Source organism: Rhinatrema bivittatum, chromosome 7, assembly GCF_901001135.1.
Source record: "Rhinatrema bivittatum chromosome 7, aRhiBiv1.1, whole genome shotgun sequence".
Taxonomy (NCBI): Eukaryota; Metazoa; Chordata; class Amphibia; order Gymnophiona; family Rhinatrematidae; genus Rhinatrema; species Rhinatrema bivittatum.
The window spans coordinates 258603468-258623886 of NC_042621.1; the positions used below are offsets into that span (position 1 = coordinate 258603468).

Sequence of the window (20419 nt, forward strand, 5' to 3'; positions counted from 1 at the left end):
CGGCGCTCCGAGGCGAGCACCTGCTCTCCCAACGCGCGCCCAGGCCACTCTCCTGGGCGCGTGATCCAGTATGCAAATGAGGGCCCGCAGTAAAAGGAGCGGCGGCTGTCAGCGGGTTTGACAGCAGACGCTCAATTTTACCGACATCGGTTCTCAAACCCGCTGAAAGCCACGGGTTCGGAAAACGGATGCCGGCATAATAGAGCGTCCGTCTTCCGACCCGCGGGCCACAGGCACATTTAAAACATTTTTTTTAAAAAAAAATTTTAAATTTTGGGGCCTGCTATGATATTAAGTCAGAGGGTGTACAGAAAAGCAGTTTTTTCTGCTTTTCTGTACACTTTCCCAGTGCCGACAGAAATTAACGCCAGCTTTTGGGCAGGCGTTAATGTCTGAAAGCAAAATGTGCAGCTTGGCTGCACATTTTACTTTCTGTATGGCACGGGAATAACTAATAGGGCCATCAACATGCATTTGCATGTTGCGGGCGCTATTAGTTTCAGGGGGGGTTGACCGAACGTTTTCGACGCACTATTACCCCTTACTGTATAAGGGGTAAAAATAGCACGTCAAAAACGCGTGGCCAAATGCAGGCTAATAGTGCGCTCTGCCGGAGCGCACTGTACTGTATCTGCCTGTGTGTGAGCAATGTTACCTTCTCACAGCATGAGAAAAATTGGCGATTTGAAAGCCACACAGCGATCCTAGATCGACGTTTATGACAAGAGCCTTCCTACAACAGAGATTTATGACCAATGAGAACGGGAAACCAATAGATGACTGTTAATAACCAGATCCTGGAAGGTAACATATTGCTCACACAGCCCCTGAAGCAGCCCCTTTTACGTGGCGACGTTCGGCCAGAGTCGGGCAAGCATTGGGCAACTAGATTTTACAATAATAAAGAATCTTAAGGACTTGTGATCTACCCATTTTATTGCTTTCCTCAGGCTTCAGAAAGGGGCAGGAGTAATGCCCATTTGCTCCTGCCCCGCCACAAGTCTTTTAAAAATGGCAACAGCCGGCCCTGAGACTGGTGCTGTGTGACGGCATAATGTAAGGGCCAGCCTGTGCCATGTTTAAAAGGATTTGTGGCAGGGCAGGAGCGAGTGAGCATCGCTTCTGCCTCTTTCTGAAGCCTGGATCTCTGACCCCCTCACCGGGGCATGGAAGGTACCCAGCATATTTCTTTGGCGGGGGGGGAAGGTGTGTGTGAGGAGCCAGGGAAAGCCCTGACTGGGCTCAGCTCAGCCCAGCTGGGTAGGCCTATTGGTTCTAGAGGATTGGGAAGACTCTGGGTAGTGTCTTAAGCCTCTTTATTTTGTAGAGTTTTTATTGCAGACTTTATCATTTTAGTTGCCTCTCTCTAAAAGTTTATTTTGCTTTAAGTTTGAAACTCCTGGATTGTGTGTGTGACTACTAGTCCGGATTGTATAAGTGGCTGGATAGCATGCCTGGAACTGTGCAGGATATTTGCTAAAGAAATGCTTTTATTTGATGTCACATGGTAAAATTCAATAAATGCTCTGATTTTTATAGTGAGCTGGTGAAATAGCTTCCAGGATGGTAAGAGATGGTGGGCCTGCTTTTCAAAGCTGGCCAGATATGTAACTTGGCCGGATATGACTTATCCGGCTAAGTTACAAGGGATATTCGGTGGCACATAGAAACAGCAACTTAGCTGGATAAGTTATATCATTGGCAGGTATTACTTACCCGCATAATTTATCCGCATAACTTAAATATTTCTGCTTAGCTGGATAGGTTATTTATTCTGTGTTCTTTTTTGCAATATTAGGTCCCCAGCAGCCATGTTGCACTCTCCCTCTATCAGCTATTGGATGGGTTCTCTTTATTGGAGAAGAAGTTAAAAGAGGGACAGGAAGTCAGCCAGATCCTTCGCTCACACCCCATGATGTCCGAACTCCGCCAAAGAACAGACAAGTTTGTCAAGAGCCTAGGTGGACGAGAAACTCGGGTGAGAGAACTGCTTAGTGTGTACTCCTGGATCTGTATTGTGACCGGCAATCTATGGTACAGCCGCACTGCCCCATCTCAAACACAAAAATGTACCGTGTACTCCAGAAACTGACTAATTCTCCTGCAAATAAACATATCCAGAGTAAAGGTACATACACACTGGGTTTCATAAGTTATATAAATATCATAGGATGTTGCAGCTTCGTTCATTGGGGTAGATTTTAAAAAAGAGCGCGATCGCTTACTTTTGTTCGCGCAGCAGGCGCAAACAAAAGTGCGCTGGATTTTATAAGATACGCGCGCAAAGCTGCCGATTTTGGGCAGCCTGCGCGCGCCGAGCCGCACAGCCTGCCTCCGTTCCCTCCGAGGCCGCTCCGAAATCGGAGCGGCCTCGGAGGGAACTTTCTTTCGCCCACCCCCCCCGGCCCTATCTAAACCCACGCCTTGTCCCTCGATTTACGCCTGCTAGAAGCAGATGTAAATCTACGCGCGCCAGCGGACTGCTGGTGCGCCGTCATCCGACCCTGGGGCTGGTCCGGAGGCCTCAACCACGCCCCCGGGCCGGCACCACACATCCGGTCCCGCCCCTGAAACGCTGCTTCATTCGGCCACGCCCCCTTTAAAAAAACCCTGGGACTTGGGCGCGCCGGCGGCCTATGCAAAATGGGCGCGCCGGGGCGCGAGGGCCCTGCTCGCGTAAATCTGGGTGGATTTACGCGAGCAGGGCATTTAAAATCCGCCCGATTATGTTTATTTACTTTATAAAACTGTGTGTCTTGGATTTAACATACAGAAGACAGCAATGGATTTTCATGATCTTTCTTTCTCTGTATCATCACCAAAATGTATCGCTTCCTTTCTGAAGATACTACCAAACCCTTATCTATTCTCTCATCCTCTCCCACCTATACTATTGCAACCAGGTCCTCACAGATTTCCCACTGAACTTTCTCCATTACAGTCTTCAAAATTTAGCTGCACACCTTCTCTGCCTTCCGTGATTCCTCTTCTGAATTCACTAGTTTGAGTCCCTGCCCAGTTCAGGCGTCTCCTACTCACCTACAAGTGCCTTCATTCTGCAGCTCCTCGTTACCTCTCCTCTCCTCTCCTTCACACTACTCCTTGTGATCTCTGTTCATCGGGTGAGCTGCTCCTGTCTGCGACCTTCTTCATCTCCTGCTCCCAAGACACGTTCCGCTTTGCTGCGCCATTTTGCCTGGAACAGTCTCTCTGAGTTGCTGCATCGTTCCCCCCCACTGTGGCCATATTCCTGCTGCCTAAAACCCCACCCTTTTAAAGGCTGCTTTTAAATCTTAAACCCTAGCTGTTCCTGATCACAGCCTTGTCGAGTTTAATCCTGTTCACAACCTCTTACTTGTCTGTACATCTTGACTAGATAGTTCCTGCTCCATGGAGCTTACGGTCTCTGACGTGCATCTGTGTGCCGCCGTAGAAATGATAAATAGCAGCAGCAAGAGTGCCACATCAGGTCAACGGTATCAAACATTCTCTTATGCTAGGTAGCTGTGCTATTATATAAAAGCATTTTTCAACTGTTTGGTGTGATGTATTCCTCTGATACACCGCTCTTTGGTTTTACTGTTCAACCTGGGCATGATTTTAAACTAAAAGACTAACCTGATAACGCTGTTGCACGACTGAGGGACAGAAGCCACGTGACAGTTCAGCATGGAATTCGCCGGGTCTCTGTTTTCTCCTCCTCCCTTTTTTTTCTACATTTTCGAGGGCAAACATCAGAGGGAATTTGGTCTTGATTTGCTTAACTTTTTTTTCCCCAATAGGATTCAGAAAAGGAAAATAGCCCCTGGTAAAATTAAGCTCTCAGTGTGGTATCTACAGGGTTGCCCTGCTAGATCTTCCTGACCGAAAATTGCCCCTCTCCAGAATGGCTTGTGGAGGCTTTTACTGTGCCTGCACCTTTTAGCTGGATTTAACAGCTGGATGGTGTTTAGGTCAGGGGATTAAACACCGTACACACATACATAGCCCCCATCCGATCCACTCCCCACAGAAATAGCAGGTAAAAAAGTAGAGCGACACTTTGTACCTTCTTACCTTGCTCCCAGGTGGGCTTCTCAAAACGGACCCCACCTTTCCCCCTGCACCCCAGTGCCCAGTTCAGCACCTTTGCCCTAGTGTAATGTCACTAAGAATGATCTCCACTAGGCTGCTTTAGCATTGCGACAGGGTGCATTTTATAGTACTTTGATAGTACTCTACCCTACATTCCTTTAGCCTAAAGGTTAGACCTGATTAATTAGAGAAATTGGGGATCTGTATTGGGCAGCGGCACATGCTCACCAACCGCTGTCAGATATTGACAGTTCCTTAAATTTTTCTGGTACCTGTTGAGTTCAGATTTTGTGTAAAAACAATAACACTTTTGGGGACTGCAGCTGAGCATGTGGAGGAGTTTTATAACTTTAGTTTGTCGCAAACCCAGATTTTTATGTCTTATCTTCCTGTCTAGTTGCAGAACAGTTGGCTTGAGTTTAAGACCAAGGCGTTCTCCAGACACGAGGCTGGGATCTCCGAGGAGTAAGTATGGCATGGTGAGGGCAAGGAAGTTCAACCAGGCTGAGGGCTAAGAAGGAAACAAAAGACAAATAGCAAAGCCTGCGGTGCTTAACATGAATAAAGCAGGCCTCCCCTAGCTTTTAAGCAATTAAGAGGTCGATATTCAGCCGCTGTCCAGATGAACTTACCTGGCTAGCTTGGCTGAGATATTCAATGGCGTGGCTGTGCCACTGAATACATTCAAGTACGTTTATCCAGCTAACTTTAGACTTATCCGGCTAACTTAACCAGATAAAGCTGAATATCTGCTAAGCAGCTCTGACCTGGAATGCCCTCCCTTATCCAGATAACTTTTTATCTAGCTAGAAAGTTATCCAGATAAGTTATTACTGCTGACTGTGGCCTAAAATTAAAACAGCACCACTTAGCTAGTTAAGTTCAAACTAAGTGGCACTGAATATCGACCTCTATGTTCCCAAATGAATAATTTCACTTAAACAAGAATAACTTTAAGATGAAAAATGCGTTCTTAAGTTCATCACTATACTATACGATGTGTCTGAAATGGAATGATGATGAGCACTGTTTATAGCTGCATCATTTATAAGGTTGATTTTTCAAGCATACACTGATCAGACTGTGGAGAAATGATGCTCTGCATATTTGCATTATAAGATTTTTAAGCCTAATTTCCTATTCCCCCATCCCTTAAATTTCTGTTTTTTTGGTGATGACCTCCTATGGTTTATTTATTTATTTATTAACATTTCTTTTATACCGATATCCGTTCGCACATCGTATAGTTCACAGTGAACAAAAAACCATTGGGCAGTGCCCGTACATATAACATATAACAGATAATATAATATGATGAACTAGGCAACATATAAATAAATTTTTGGGAGGAGCCCTTACATATAACAGGCATCAATGGGTAGATGCTATGGAATATAACTATAACTATATACATGAAAGTGCAAAGTACAAAATCATCAGACATAAAGGCGTTCATACCAAGATATCAGTATAACATTCATAGGGGGTGTGATAAATTTAAACTTAAGCTGCTCTGCGCTCATTTTCTGAGAGCATTCAACCTTGGCATCTGTAATACGACTTAATAAATGTACATACATGTAATGTGGAAGGATTACACAGGTCTAACCACAACTGGTATAAAAGGAGAATGGAGTCTACGTGCGCACTGAATGTCCAGCGTTTCCTGTATAATCCTAATTAATGGATCTGAAGATATTAGTAGCTGAGAGGGTGTGTCTACCATTTTAGGTCTTTGACCTAAAAGATAAAACTTTCATGGGCATGCAAAACGCTGGGGAAAACTATAGGCACTGCATTCTCATTGTCCTAATCTGCCCCCAACTAGGAGCAGAGTCTTTTTATTTTAATGACTGAATGTGTTCTGTGTTTAGACTTCTTCAGGCTTGTGGTAGCGTGAAACGTCAGCTCTGCTCTATATATAGTCAGTTTTTCTTAGCGACTCCAGTCGGGGGAATGCTGAGTTTGTCCCAGAGCCTACAGGATCGAGCCATGAAACTTGTTCGGTAAGTATTCTATAGAAAAACCAAGATGGAGAAAGCAGATGTAAGATGGCAAATACTTCCTGAAGGGAAAGGGGAAGTTATAAAGTAAAAGGATCCCACTAGATGAGTGAATGAAGTATTATAGAGCCATAGTTGATGACATTTCTGTGGTTCTCACACCTTCAGACCAGCTAATAGGCCTTTCCCGATTCAATTATGTCATATGTTGACCAGCTTAGGAATTCAAACACACCAGCCCTGTAGAAAGGACTATCGGAAACAAGAGCCAGAGTCAAACTATTAGGTTCAATATTCTAATCATTGCACCCACAGTCAGCGAGTCTGAGTTGTGAAAAATGTTTTGCGGCACGGGTGATAAAATGGCCTCCACTACTAATTTTGATAACATTGCAAAGGCCCGCTTCCCAGCTTTTATAAACCCTCTCCCATCTGCATAAGGGGCAATAGTTGTATCGGGCAATATCACCCAGTCCAATGTTCGTATACTGACGGCATCCATTCTGCGTCCTGGGCTGCTCAAATCATTACGACTTGTAGCATAGGGGAACAACTTGAGGAGCCAGAGTGCAGTATGAACCCTAGAAAAGGTACAAAAAAAAAAGAGTAAGGTGACCCACTAAAATGTGCACTCTGTATAAACAAAATTAAATCCACTATTTAAATTTACTATCATAAAACAAAAGATAACAAACTAAAATGAAAAAATAGTGAGTTCATATGCACGCTACAATCATAGGACTGAAAACAGGATGCATAACACTTATAATCATTACCCACCATAAAAAAAAACCCCAAAAAACCTCTTGAAAAATGTAACGAGTGCTTGTGAAAAAGAGCAAATAGGTAAATTGGTCTTGAATAAACAGCTCAATAAACTTCAATGAAAAAACCTCTTATAATGACACAGCCATCAAATGGAGCAAAAAGAGGCTAGAAACCAGAAAATAAGTCCACAACACAAGCCCACAATAATAAAGAATCCTCTTTAAAAAGGAATGAATGATACAAACCGTCCAAGGGGTAATAGCTGTAACAAATATTGCATATTTTCCAAAGACTTATCTGATAAGGTTGTAGCTCCCTTTAAATGGTGTCCTTTTATGCGTGTAGATGAAAGATTAACGTGGCATAAATTAAAGTGTATTACAAACGTGAAACAACTCCTTGCACAGCTGCCAACGTAAGAGAAAAAAATAATTTTTGTTAGTCTAATCAAAAATGCTTATGTAATCAAATGAGGCCTATAATTAAAAAAAAAAAAAAAAAAAAGCTCGGCTCCCAAGTTTGTGTCTAAATTAGGCATCTATTTTCAGCTGAACTAGGGAGGGACCCAAGTTTCCAGCTGAAAATGTACATATGTTTAGAACCGTAAAACTTAGGATCCAAAATTTAGGCCTGCTATAGGTACATAGTTCTGAAAATCAGTGCTAAGCTCCTAACTTTGTTTCCCTAAACCCTCTGAAAATTGACCCCAATATATTTTCTAACCGCCCAAGTGACATGCATAATGCACCTGTCTTGTTCCTTGGAAGCTGGAACCTGCTCAATCGCCTGAACAGCCAGCCAAGAAGAGGCAGGAAAAGGGTCACATGACTCCTCCCACCCAAAGGCGCACACAGTCCTGCAGCTGCTCTGTCCAGTGAAAACCATGGGTGTAAATGCTATCCTCTGGGTGACTCCTTTCCCAGGAAAGGCTCCCTTTTGCATGCATAAAAGTCCATGTTTGCTGGCACCATGTGCCTACTTTTAGGCACAGAGATAGTAGACTGTTTTCAAAGATCTCATTTTCCGTGCATAAAACATTGTTTTACCCATGGAAGTGCCTTTGAAAAATTACCCTCCCTATATTTTTGCAATCGTTTGGATTTTTAGTTTGCCTCTAAGTAGATATATATAATATATATTTCTCCAATTTTGCCGGAGTGGATTGTGATTATGTTTGGGTTGTGATGTTTTTGGTTATCTCCAACCTGCTTCCCAAACCTGCCCTGGAGGTCCCCCAGCGATTGTGTCTTATGCATATTCACTGTGGATATCCTGAAAACCTAACTGGAGGAAGTCCAGGACAGATTTGGGAGCCTCTGTTCTAGGTCTTTCTGTCCATTTGCTATGCCTATACCCTTTAGTTAGTTATACTTTCTGGAGTAAGCTGTCCCTTTATTGCTTAGATAAAATGCTGGGTGTTATTGTTTTCTAGTAATTGAAGTGTATGCCTTATTTTCAATGGCAGAGAAAAACTGGTGGATTGGAAGAACTTCTTACTGGTGAAGAGTAAGAGGAATATCACCATGGTTTCATATCCTATGCGGCTGGAAGTGTTCAGAGTGGGTTGCTAAGTCACATGAGTCTTGCATACCAATCTCCATAATCCTTATTAAAAAAAAATGCTGGTTATCCCAGTAGAAAACAATCACAGATATACAAATTTGTATCTCTGAGTCTGATGGTATCAGCCCAGAGCTTCTGGGTTTAGTATGAGTAAAGGTAGCGAATGAAAACAATATCTAAGTCCAGATCCAGAGTATCATATTTTGATTGGTAAGAAGGACTAGTTGTTTAGAGGAACTAACTTGAGTCTAGTATAGACTAGTATAGGAGGGGCTAAGATGCTTATTGCTCTAAATGTACAGGAACTTACCCTCTATTGTCATACCTGGGATCTTTTGACTTCCAGTCACCCTGAGATTACCATGGATTAACGGGGGGAGGGCAACTGCACAGTAGGACCGGATGCTCACAAATTTGCTCTCATAAACACTCTTACATGTTCACACTTACGTTCACTGCTCATTCTCTCACATTCTCACATGTCCATTTACACCTTTACTTCTGCCATTCTCCCATCACCACACACACACACACACTCACGTCTCTCCCTCTTCCATACACACATGCCCACTCACTTTCACACCCATGCTCACTTGCACTCAGCTTTCTCCTACTCACCTACATACACTCTCAGATCTCTTCTTCCTACACAAATACACACTCACTCGCTCTCACAGACATGCTCATTCATTCTCTCTCCCCCCCTTTCAAAACATACTAGCAACAGCAGACTCTAACTTGGGCTCCTGGAGCAGCAGCAGCCTCTTCCTTCTCCTGCGCTGCGGAAGTGGACGCTGCCTGTTTCTTACTCCTCGTTTGATGCACGGGCAGGAAATCGCAATGTCGATTGGCCAAGGCAAACAGGATGGGGCGGGCAAGTGGCTGGATACAGGAAACAGGCTGTGCAGGAGCAAGTGGTGTCATGAGGAAGCGAAGTTAAGAGTTAAAAAGGTCCAGAGATGGTAGAAATCACTGTCGAGTTCCTCCTGTTTCAGCCGCCAAAGATCAATGACGTTCCTTTCTTTTTTCCAGGTCCAGGCAGATTAGTGTTGTTGCAGCACCCGGAGACCCGGTAATTCTTTTAGAATTCCGGAGTCTCCGGGCCAAATCCGGAGAGTTCCCAGTTCTGTCTATTGTACTCCGGAGTTCCGATAGGACACAATTGATGCAGTCATCCTACTGAAAGCTGAACTTCTTACTTTTATTATTTCTTAAATTCCTTAATCAGCCTGTTTAATTCCCTACTTGTCAAAAAATGTGTTAAATGGAGTCAGTCAGGTCACAATGGTTATGTGAACTCATCTTTAAAACCATTGCCAAGAGGAGAACAGGGAGCCCTCTGACAGAATTTAAAATGGAGCATTAAAATATAGTTAATTTATAAAAGCAGATTTATCAGTCTTTTCCTTGAACTGGCTGCTAGCCAATTCATGAAGAACTCTTGCAAATAACCTTGAAAGCCTTTAAAGCTGTTCAGTCCGTTAGCTTGTCTTATGCCATTGGCTAGAATAAAATACATATATTACTGCACTTTGGTTCTTTTCCTTGACCTCTACTCTTACATACCTGAAGGATTTTCCAGGCCTGGTACATTTTATTTATGTGGATCGCACTGCAGGACAGATGATCTCTCCATCCCTCAACGTCAATGAGAATTCAGCCTCAGAGCTAGGAAACGGCCCTTTGGCAGACTTTATAAAAATGAAGGTAATTACTGTGTCATCACCTGGTTCTCGTTAGACAAAATCCTATGTCATGTGATTATTGCTTAGCCTGCAGGAACTGAGATTATTAAATAGTGCTCATCTAAATCTCATCTTACCCCCTAAGAAAAGTTAAAATGTTCTCTAATAGAAATGAGAGAATCTGATTAAAAATGTGTGGGCAAAAAAAAAAACAGAAATGTGAGGGACCGAAGGGACAGGGAGACTTTATTTATAATCGGCTGTGAACTGCAGAGAGGAGTTAGGGGCTCAGTTCTTCCAACTCCTCATTCAAACTGGAATTTGGAACGGTGGGGGAAGAAAAAGTTTGCGGATATGTATTACATGTACAATAAACACCAAAAAAAAAAAAAAAATTGTTGAATTTAGTGCAGGTTTTAAACTTTTGAACAGTGACGCCGGTCATCAAAGCTTCAACCTTCTTCCATAAACACTGAAATGCAGGAGCTTTTGAACAAAGTGACTGAACTATGAGTTTTCAAAGAGTTTAGGATCCTAACGTTTGGAGCCTGGCTTCTAAATTGACCCTTTTGAAAATGTTCTAGGGCTGAGTGACTGGATTTAGGCTTCTTTAGGGTCCTAGTTTCTTTAGGACCCTAAAAAGTGGGAGGCTATAGGGCGAAGCTAGGGTGGGGAAACAAAGTCAGAAGCTTACAGGTCGATTTTTTAAAAGCATTGCTCGCTCAAAAATGCCCACGTACGCGCCTACGTGGGCCGTGCATGACCAACATGGATTTTAAAAAGCCGCAAAACACGCATGTATGTACCCGCGCACACGGGAGGAATAAGGGAGTGGGAAAGGGGCAGGGCCAAAGCTTAGCGCGTAACTCCGAATTTTAAAACCGAAAACCGCAGCGCGCATACGCTAGATATCCGCGTAACTTTACTGCTGCTCCTGATGAGGAGGAAATCTGTAGATCTCGAGTTTTAGGGCTTAAAGGACAGGGTGAGGGGTCCAGGTCAACTGGGCGGCGTGCAGGATGGAGAACCAGAGGGGTCTGAAAGACCACAATATTAACTGGACAAACTGGTGGACTAATTGGGGAAAACTGGGAATGTGCCTCGCATGAGCGTGTGCTAAAATGCGCAGACACACGCGTAGAGTCCTGTGGAAGACACACATGCACTAGCTGTGCACGAATAACTTACACACGGTTGGTGTATTTTAAAGCATGCGCGAAGTGCATGCATGATTACAAATTCCAGCGTATCCTTGCGTATCAATGTGTATGGGCGTACACGCACTCATTTTAAAATTACCATCTTAGCACTGATTTTCAGAACTAGGTACCTAGCTTACAATCCCAGATCTAGGCAGATGAATAGCAAGCCAACATTTAGAAGCCTAACTTTTTAGGATACTGTGTTTATGTGAATTTTCAGCTGAAAATAGGTGCCTAACTTAGGGACCTAATTAAAGTGCCTAAACGTAGGGGGCTCAATGTTTTGTTTGTTTTTTATATCGACCCCTGAATGTTTATGAAAGATGTGTTAACAACCCAAACCCGCTGACAGCCGCCACTCCTGTCAAAAAGGAGACGCTAGGGACGTGCTAGTATCCCTAGCGCCTCCTTTTACCACGGGCCCTAATTTGCATATTTTTATTTACTGGATCGCGCGCACGGGACACTGGCCTGTGCGCACGCCGGGAGAGCGGGCGGGCTCTCCCTCGTTTCTTTCTGTATCGGCCTGTATGATAGCAGCTTGCCTCCATGTTTCAGGGCCCCACCCCAGCACATTCTTAGACTCTGTGCCACACAGAATGCTGCTTTTATTTTTCCATAGGCTCTGCTCTGCCAACCTGTTCCAAGGAAGGGGTGGGGGGGGGGGGGGGACCAGAAGTGATCCATGCTGCCAGCTCCCTCCAGGGCTTAAGAAAAGAAAATTAAATCCTGGCCTAGAGTGAGACTGGGAAGGGAAGAGCACAGCTCCAGCTGGAATCCTGCTTTCCCACATGGAGCCAGTGCAGCCAGAGCTAGACTAGTGCAAGGGTATTGGGCATCCTAGCAAACCTTACAGTCTTGCACACACATCCCCCCAGCCCCAACCTCTCCACACACAGTTATTCTTTTATATTAGCGTTTTACATGAAAATGGACAAAACTATCACAACATGTATATTATATTTACATGCACTGCTGTGGTAACAACGAGAAAACCCTGCAAAAAAGTAAACAAGACAATTGGAACTCATGTGATATTAGGCCTGTTGTAATATGTGTTGGGTGTAGGTTTGGCCCTCAGAAAGCTATGAGTTAACTACATCACAAAATAGTAAAACTCCCATACCAAAACATCACTAACTGACAGTAACAACCCTACCTATAAAAGCAACACTGCAAAACCCCAAAACCTCAATACACCTCCTGTTAGGAAAACAGAACATAGAAACATAGAAATGATGGCAGAAGAAGACCAAACAGCCCATCCAGTCTGCCCAGCAAGCTATGCACTTTTTTTTTTTCCCTCTTACTTGTTACGCTTGGCTCTTAGTACCTTTTAGTTTTATTTCCCTTCCACCCCACCATTAATGTAGAGAGCAGTGTTGGAACTGCATCGAATTGAATACGTAGCTTAGTTGGGGGTAGTAACCACCTCAATAAGCAAGCTACACCCATGCTTTTGTTTACTCGACTATGTAATTTAGTCCTTGTTGGTTGTTGTCTATATATATAGATACTCTTTTCTACATTGCCCCTGCCGTTGAAGCAGAGAGCTGTGCGTTGAAAGTGAAGTAACAGACTTTCTCCCCTGCCGTTGAAGCAGAGAGCTATGCTGGCTGCTTCAACGGCAGGGGAGAACAAGCCAGGCTTCTAAAGATCCCTACAAAGAAACTACATGCTAACAAAATACCTCACTTCAATCACACATGCAGACTCATCACATGCAAAATAAAGAGACCATAAGGAATAAAAAGAAATGTGCAGACAAAAACTAAACTTGAAAATGCAACAAGCCGGATTCTGTATGCAGTGTAACAATAGAAAAACAAACATTACTATTGCACATAAAATATTGAACAATAAAAACTAAGATATATAAAACATAATAGTAAAACCAAATCAATAAATACTATTATAAAGAACAAATATTTAACAAAATTTTTAAAAAATTTCCCAAACACCAATAAAATATTTCAAAAGAGAAGATACATCAAATAACAGGCAATATATATTTTTTTTATCAGAAAAAAAATCTTGCTTTCCATACCTGGGAACTTATTATTTCCAGTCATCTTGAGATTGTCATGGATTAGCAAGGGAAGAATGGTGCAAATACACACACAAGCTGCTTTCCTACACACACTGCAGTGTCTCTGCATTCTTCAGCCGATGGCGGCCCGCAGTGTCACTCCACTCCGGCTGCCGCTGGCCCATAGCATCACTCCATTCTTTGGCTGCCACTGGTCTGGTCTCCTATCAGCGGTCCGCAGCATCACTCCACTCTTCAGCCACCACTGGCCTGGTTTCTGGCGGCAGCCCACAGCATCACTCCATTCTTTGGCCACCGCCAGTCAGGCCTCCAGCGGTGGCCCGCAAAATCTTTCCACTCTTCGGTTGGTATCCTGCAGCATCACTCCACACTTAGGCCGGTGGCCCACAACATCTCTCCAGCTGCCGCCAGCCTGGCCTCCAGTGGCAGCTCACAGCCTCTCTCCAGCCACCAACGACCAGGTCTCTGGTGGTGGTGGCTCGCAGAATCTCTCCACTCTTCAGATGCCGCCGGCCTGGGCTCCAGCAGTGGCCCGCAGTACCTTTTCCTTCTGCTCCTTTCTTTTTTGGGCCCTTCTCTCTGCACACCAGAGTGCGGGGAAATTATATACCAGGGGACATGCTGGCGCCAAATATCACTTAACCAATTGCATCGGCCCACTGTGGGATGCCAATTCCCCGATAGGCCAATCCGCCCCTGTTCACAATGGATCTGCCATTGAGCGCTCTTTTGATAAGATAAATGGGAATTAAATATAATTGCAAATATAAAAAATTGATAAAAATGAGGACACTTTGGGGTAAATGATTAAGTTTTGCAATCTTTCTAGTCTGTATGGTAGTTTCCACAGCAGTAGTGGTATAGCTGTGTTTTGACTGCATATGCATGGCATAATATCTGAAACCCATTGAAATATGAATACATAGCAGACATTTTTTGATCCACTGTCTCTATTTTTTTTGCCTCCATTTGTATTCATATAGAGGATGTCCGACTGGTTGGTAGCTAAGACTCACTGGTGTCACTGCTCAAAAATTTAAAACCTGTGCTAATCCAGCTAGTTTTCCGAGCTGCATAAAGCAACCATAGCAAAAATAAGCCTTGAAAGTATACACATGACAGCAGCAGCCAGAGCACAACCCAATGCCCTGTTGATTGGAGTTTCTTCCTATTCAGATCTGGTCACTGATCGGGCTGGCACGACGGTACCTCCAGAAGGGTTACACAACGTTGACACTCCGGGATGGGGACTATTACTGCTGCTACTTCCTCTGGTTTGAGAATGAAATGGTAACTCTGGCAGTCTATGACATGCAACTGTTGTTGTTGGTCTTTTTTTGTTAATAGTAAACTGCAGGATAATCCTGTCTTCTGAGAATTCTTTAGTTTGGGCATTGTAAACGTAAAAGGGCAAAAAAAAAAAAAAATGTCCTAAGAACTTTTTGGAGAGAATGCAATACTGTACTGTGTACTATGATAGTGTCTCCTCTGAAGACACCAGAAACTCCCCACTTTATGCTTCTTGTAGTGCCCTTCCAAGCTAAAAGGCAGTGGAGTGGACTACAAATGTGGGAAGATTTTCTGTCTGCTTGAGATTATTACATCAGTCTATATAGCAGGGGTGGCCAATTCTGGTCCCTGGGAGTCGCAGACCAGTCTGGTTTTCCGGATGTCCTATCTCATGCATGTGTATTAGAATTTGTATACAGCTTGTGCCTGCAAATTTATCTCATGTATCTTCATTTGAGTTATCCTGGAAAGCTGACTGGTAGCACCCTAAAGAGAGGCTGACTGTACGCCAAGATAAAGTAAACTGACAGCTGGTAGTGTTCTTCTTTCTAACTCCCTACCCATGGCAGTGCGATCTGCTGCTGTGTTTGACAGAAGCACTGGTAGTTCACCATGATATGACATTACAGAACACGTGTGTCATAGTGATGCTAGCCCTCAGTGTATTTGTTGGTTTTAGTGCTATGTGTAATAACATGCTCTATTTGACCATATGGCACATCTTTTCATACTTGGGAAGTGCCTTCTTTCAGGCACTGTTTTATCCAGCTGGTTCCTCTATCACCTCAATAGCACATGAGCTGACTCGCAGTTGACCTTGGATGTTGCAGAGTTTACAATTCTGAGGAGAAACCTTCAGTTGCAGGACATTTTCCTCTAAAACCACAATTTTTTAATCTAAAATTCAAGATATTATTTTTAACTTCTGAAAATGTGAGAATATGTTCAGAATTTATTTGACCTCCAAAGATGAAATGCAAATGAGTGCCTTGCTGTTGAACATCTGTTTCAGCCTCACCGTATCCCACCGGATGATTGACGTTTTTTTGCTCGAAAATGTTCTGTCTCTGTTTTCTCTTTTCTCCCCTCCAGGGTTATAAACTAGAGGTGATTGAAGTACCAGTCTTGTCAGATGATTCTGCTCCCATTGGCATGCTGGCAGGGGATTATTACAGGTAATTAGCATTATCAGCACCATTTATTTATGACACACTTTTCCAACAAATAGTTCAAAGCGAACTATATCAAATTATCAATAATAGGTCATTAAATCAATAATCAAGATCAATTACAGTGATAGTGCATGAGATGTCAAGAAGCTTTGTACAGGCACAGATTTGTGTTTCAGCTTCTCAGGGCTGATAGGAATGGGGCGGGGGGAAGAGTTGAAGTAGGGTTGTTTCAAGGGGTTGGATGTAGTATCCTTGGGGGGGGGAGATTTCCAGAGGGTGCAGTCTGGTGTGACTTGACGGAGGACTCTGAGAGGGCGCAATGGTCAGTTAAGGATACCAGTCAGGAAACAGATACCTTGATTACTGTTGGCTGGTAATAATTGACTAAAATAATCTGAAATCATCCATGGACTGACAAAGGGCATTTTACATGTTTTTTCCCTTCTTATCTTCAGGAAACTGCTGCGCTATTACAGTAAGAATCACCCATCAGAGACGGTGAAGTGCTATGAACTGCTGACAATTCACCTGGGAATCATTCCTACAGAGTTTGTGATCCAACAGTGCTGTGATCTTGCACGGAGACTCTGGGAGCCATCTCGAATCCCACTGTTGTGAAAATTCATCAGGAGAGACCAGAAATGACCTCGTGTTCTCTGAGCTGGACATTGTTCTGACAGCTGTTTTCTCACTTTGAGACGAATCCCAGCTGTTTCAAAAAGGACTAACAGTACTGATTTTTTTTTTTGCCCTGCGTACATGCACGAAGGTTACTCAGTCCTCCATTCACCCCACTGGAGGGGAGCAGGCTGGATATACCAGCTAAACTGATTTGTCAGTTTTAGAATGTTGTTATTAAGAATGTAAAGTAACATTTTTTTAAATCCAGACATTGTCAGTAATTGAAATATGAAAAATAAAACTTTACAGCCACTGCATTAACTTTTTTTATTTTCTCAGTGCACTGAAGATCTACCTCTCCGGTAACCAGAGGCAAGGAGCTTTACTTTTCCTGTTCCCGTAGGTCATGAAGAGCTATAGCAGTAGTGATCTAGTGATGGTGAAGCTGGTGGCATAGGAGGAGGGATGAATTAGCGCAAGAGTGGAAGCGGTGTGCGCACTTATTCCTACCAGGGTGGCACAGGGAAATTAGCAGCTGCAACTTGAGGTGTCTGATTGAAAATTGTGCTGTCCTCTTTCCAATCCACAGTCCAATGTCCTCCTCCTGTGTGCTTTCAAGAACTAGTAGGGCCCTGTGTTGGGGCAGGCAGGCGAAACCAACATTTAAAACCTGCCTAACTCCTCGTCACATGTTTTTGCCTGGCATGAATGTACATTATCAGATCCATGATCAAGATCCCTCTTCTGCAAAGAACACAAATCTCAGTCATACTAGGGGCAGTCACTTACCTGTGATGCTGTAGATCCATCAGCTTAATTGGTGTTTCGTTAGAAAGGAATTTTGCACACTGGTACACTTTTGAAATAATTATTGTTTCCCCTTCAAAAAAATCTCTTTTGCTGTCAGAATGTGCAACTATTCATCAGGGCCAGTGGAACTACTAGGGTGGCGGCAGCAGGCCTGGGCTGGTCTTGCTCACTCCTGCGGCCCAAGCAGTTATGGATAGATGGATGCCTGCAATCTGAGGAGGCTGGCCACCTGTCCCCTCTCCCTTCCCCTCACTGCCCCAATGTCATACTTGTGCCTTGTGTTCATCTTTGAATGTGCAAATGCAGCAGAGAACCACCTGTCACATATGCGCTCAGCAGGACAGGAGATTAGGGCAGCGCGGGGACGAGGGCCAGACTGGAGGACGTTTTACACTGCAGCTTGCTTCTTCATTGTCCGACCCCCCCCCCCCCCCCCCCATCCTGGGCCATCCGTTGGAGGCTTGAGCACTACAGTGTGGAGCGCAGCCTCCTCTCGCCAGCCTCCACCTTCCTTGCTTGCCTTTTCACTTTGTGCCTGGGGCTGGTGGGGAGGAAGAGAGGGGGGGCTGGGAAAGGCAGGCTGCTGGGTAGTTGGGAAAGAAGGGTGGGAAAGAGGATTTCCTGGAGAGGAGAGAGAAAGGGGCTGCTGGGGTTGGGAGACTGCAAAAGATGGGGTTTGCTAGGGATAGGGTGGGGGGAGAGAGAGAGAGAAAGAGTCTCTGGGTTTCAGGGTTGGAGAGGGAGCTCCTGTGTCGGAGCTGCTCCTGGTATGTAGATGCGTAATTGGGGGGTGTGGGGGTGGGTTGCTGAGCAAGAATGAAGGTTCACCTAGGCTGCCTAATACCCTAGGCCAAGCCTTTACGAGAATGTTTGGTCAGCTGAGCAAGCATTTCCTCCACTCTAGTGGTTTTTGTGCGGTTTTGCCTCTTGTGTGCACCACAGCACCTTAAATTGTTGCTTCTTTCTCTAGTTAACAGATGAACTTTATGAGCAGGGGATTACTGCTCACCCTCCATTGTGATAATCTCATTATTTTGAGCCTCAGCGCAAATGTATTCGATTCCAGTGACGCATTTGTGGCTTGAAAATTAATAGCCTGCTTTTTAGAATATGTCTGGGCAGTATGTATGTACAAGAGTACTGGACCATTATGGATACATTTGTTTCATGGAGGACCAGTGTGAATTTTTGGGGCCAGCAGTGAACTTCTATTTCTCAGTCAACAGTTGGAGGGTATTCATTCATCCAATCCTTCAGTGGCACACAAGAAGATCTCACTGCTACCATCCTGTGGCTTGTGTCGGGCACAAGCTTTCATCTCTTCCTCTACTGTTCTTTGCCGTTTCTTCTGGGCAAGGCCCCTTTTAATGCTTCCCATCTGGTGTCCAGCATATAAGAACAATCCTGGGCAGTGCTTCAGGTGATATTTGGCACACGTGTCCAAGCCATCTCCATTGTTTCCTTTTCACTCTTTCCTCCACCACTCAATCAGCTGATCTGATTGGCAGGGGAGGGAGAGTTGGTGGTGGCAGCACGAGGATAATAGATTTTGCATTTTTCCTCTGATGCAGCTCTTGGTTGAGATTCCACGTGTCACCTGGCATATGGAGCCGAATGTTGTGACAGATTGCATAGCAGTTCCTGGAAGGATCTTGATTGGCGTCTCAGAAGATTTTGACGCTCCTGAGTGCAGGTTTTATTGGCATTTCATGGACGGAAGAAAAAAGTGTGTTTGCACTCAAGCAAATGCCTATTTTTGTCTAAGTAGTGAATAAAATATTTCAGTTGTCATAAATATATCCACTACTAAAGAGCCCTGGTATGCAATAACATTCAGTTGTATGTTATGGATAACATAATCAGTTTTGTCATAATCAGATTGTACATGGGATATTATGGTGGATTCGGTTTCCTCTTGATATCATGTTGACAGTTTCTAGAGGTATAATTTAAGTATGAATTAACCACAGAATAACTGAGTTACATCTGTCTTCTAGGAAGTCAGTAGGGGCAGATTTATTCCAGCTGCATTAGAATTGGGCTGGGGCTGGAGAGACTGCCTCGTGCAGCTTGGTTTATCCAAGCCACTAATGTGTCTGTCCTGGATGGAACTGAACTGGCTTTCCAAACTCTTGAGTAAACTGGGCCTCTTTTCTGACGCACATGTTTGATCCTGGACAAGGGTGATATGGGAGCTATATTCTCACACTACATCTGGTGGTAGAGCTGCAACGATCAGAAAATACTTTCCTTCCCTTGCTGTTGAAAGGCAAATCTTAGCAAACCTGCATCAGAATTCAGGTGGGCGAATGCAAGCCCATGAATAACTCAGTGGCAATGCTACTTGCTGTTGTCGAGAAGGCCTGTTTCTTTCCCGCGCCTGGCTTCTGCACCTAAGGCTAACCAGGGTTGGGGCGACTGAAGACGCAGCATTCGTATACTAGCCGTGTTAGTCTGCTGTAGCAAAAATGAGGAGATGGGAATGGCACCTTATAGACTAACCAAATTATTGAGGCATGATTTTTCGAGGACAGTCCCATTTGTCAGGTGCAGATAGTAGATGACAGCAAAAAAAGACCAAGCTGGTTGAGGCAGTCTGCCCAGTTATTCCTGTCCACCCTGCAAAGATACGCCCCAGCTGTCAGCCATAGAGTGTGACTGCTTATAAGATACCTCCTTAGCCAGGACAGTTTTTCTCGCCTTCCTCATTTGCACTCCACCATCTTAGGCAGATGAGTATATAAGATGTGCTGTCCTTCCTAGAGCTATCCACAAAGCTTCATAATAACTTAAATAGCTTCTCCTACTAGCATGGCTGTTGTTTTGAACGTCCTAAATCCCTTCGTAGCCCTCAAGACAGACCAGGCTCGATAAGTGCTTGCATTTCCACTGACTTCAAGTTGTTATTGAACTTGCAGCCTGCCAGATTGACCTAGCTGCTAGTTTAACTCTTATCATTGCAGCTCAACCTAAATTGCTATGAATACTATCAGGGGCCTTTGTGAGAATATCTGGCCACTTAGGTTCCCTGCATAACCTTGGCTACTTAAGTGCCTGCATTTTCTTTAGGAATTCTAGTTAAGTCAGATTGCTAGCCAAAGGATACTTGAATGCAGCTGCTCGTAAGTTCAATGCAGAGTTCATTCAAATATAGCAGGGTTAACATAAAGGGTTCTCTTCA

The 20419-nt window shown here is 44.1% G+C and overlaps 1 protein-coding gene across 4 annotated transcripts in view; it reads left to right on the forward strand.

The window, feature by feature from the left end:
• LOC115095852 (Hermansky-Pudlak syndrome 1 protein homolog) overlaps positions 1 to 16745 on the forward strand; it is a 69116-nt gene extending 52371 nt beyond the window's left edge. For all 4 annotated transcript variants that reach the window (XM_029610106.1, XM_029610105.1, XM_029610108.1 and 1 more), the window contains 8 exons: positions 1799 to 1978; positions 4472 to 4539; positions 5949 to 6080; positions 8311 to 8376; positions 9971 to 10115; positions 14522 to 14635; positions 15728 to 15810; positions 16263 to 16745. In XM_029610106.1, coding sequence (XP_029465966.1) covers positions 1799 to 1978; positions 4472 to 4539; positions 5949 to 6080; positions 8311 to 8376; positions 9971 to 10115; positions 14522 to 14635; positions 15728 to 15810; positions 16263 to 16425 — 951 coding nt within the window. In that variant the 3' untranslated portion in view covers positions 16426 to 16745. The remainder of the gene's footprint in view (positions 1 to 1798; positions 1979 to 4471; positions 4540 to 5948; positions 6081 to 8310; positions 8377 to 9970; positions 10116 to 14521; positions 14636 to 15727; positions 15811 to 16262) is intronic.
• The last annotated feature ends 3674 nt before the right edge of the window (positions 16746 to 20419 follow it).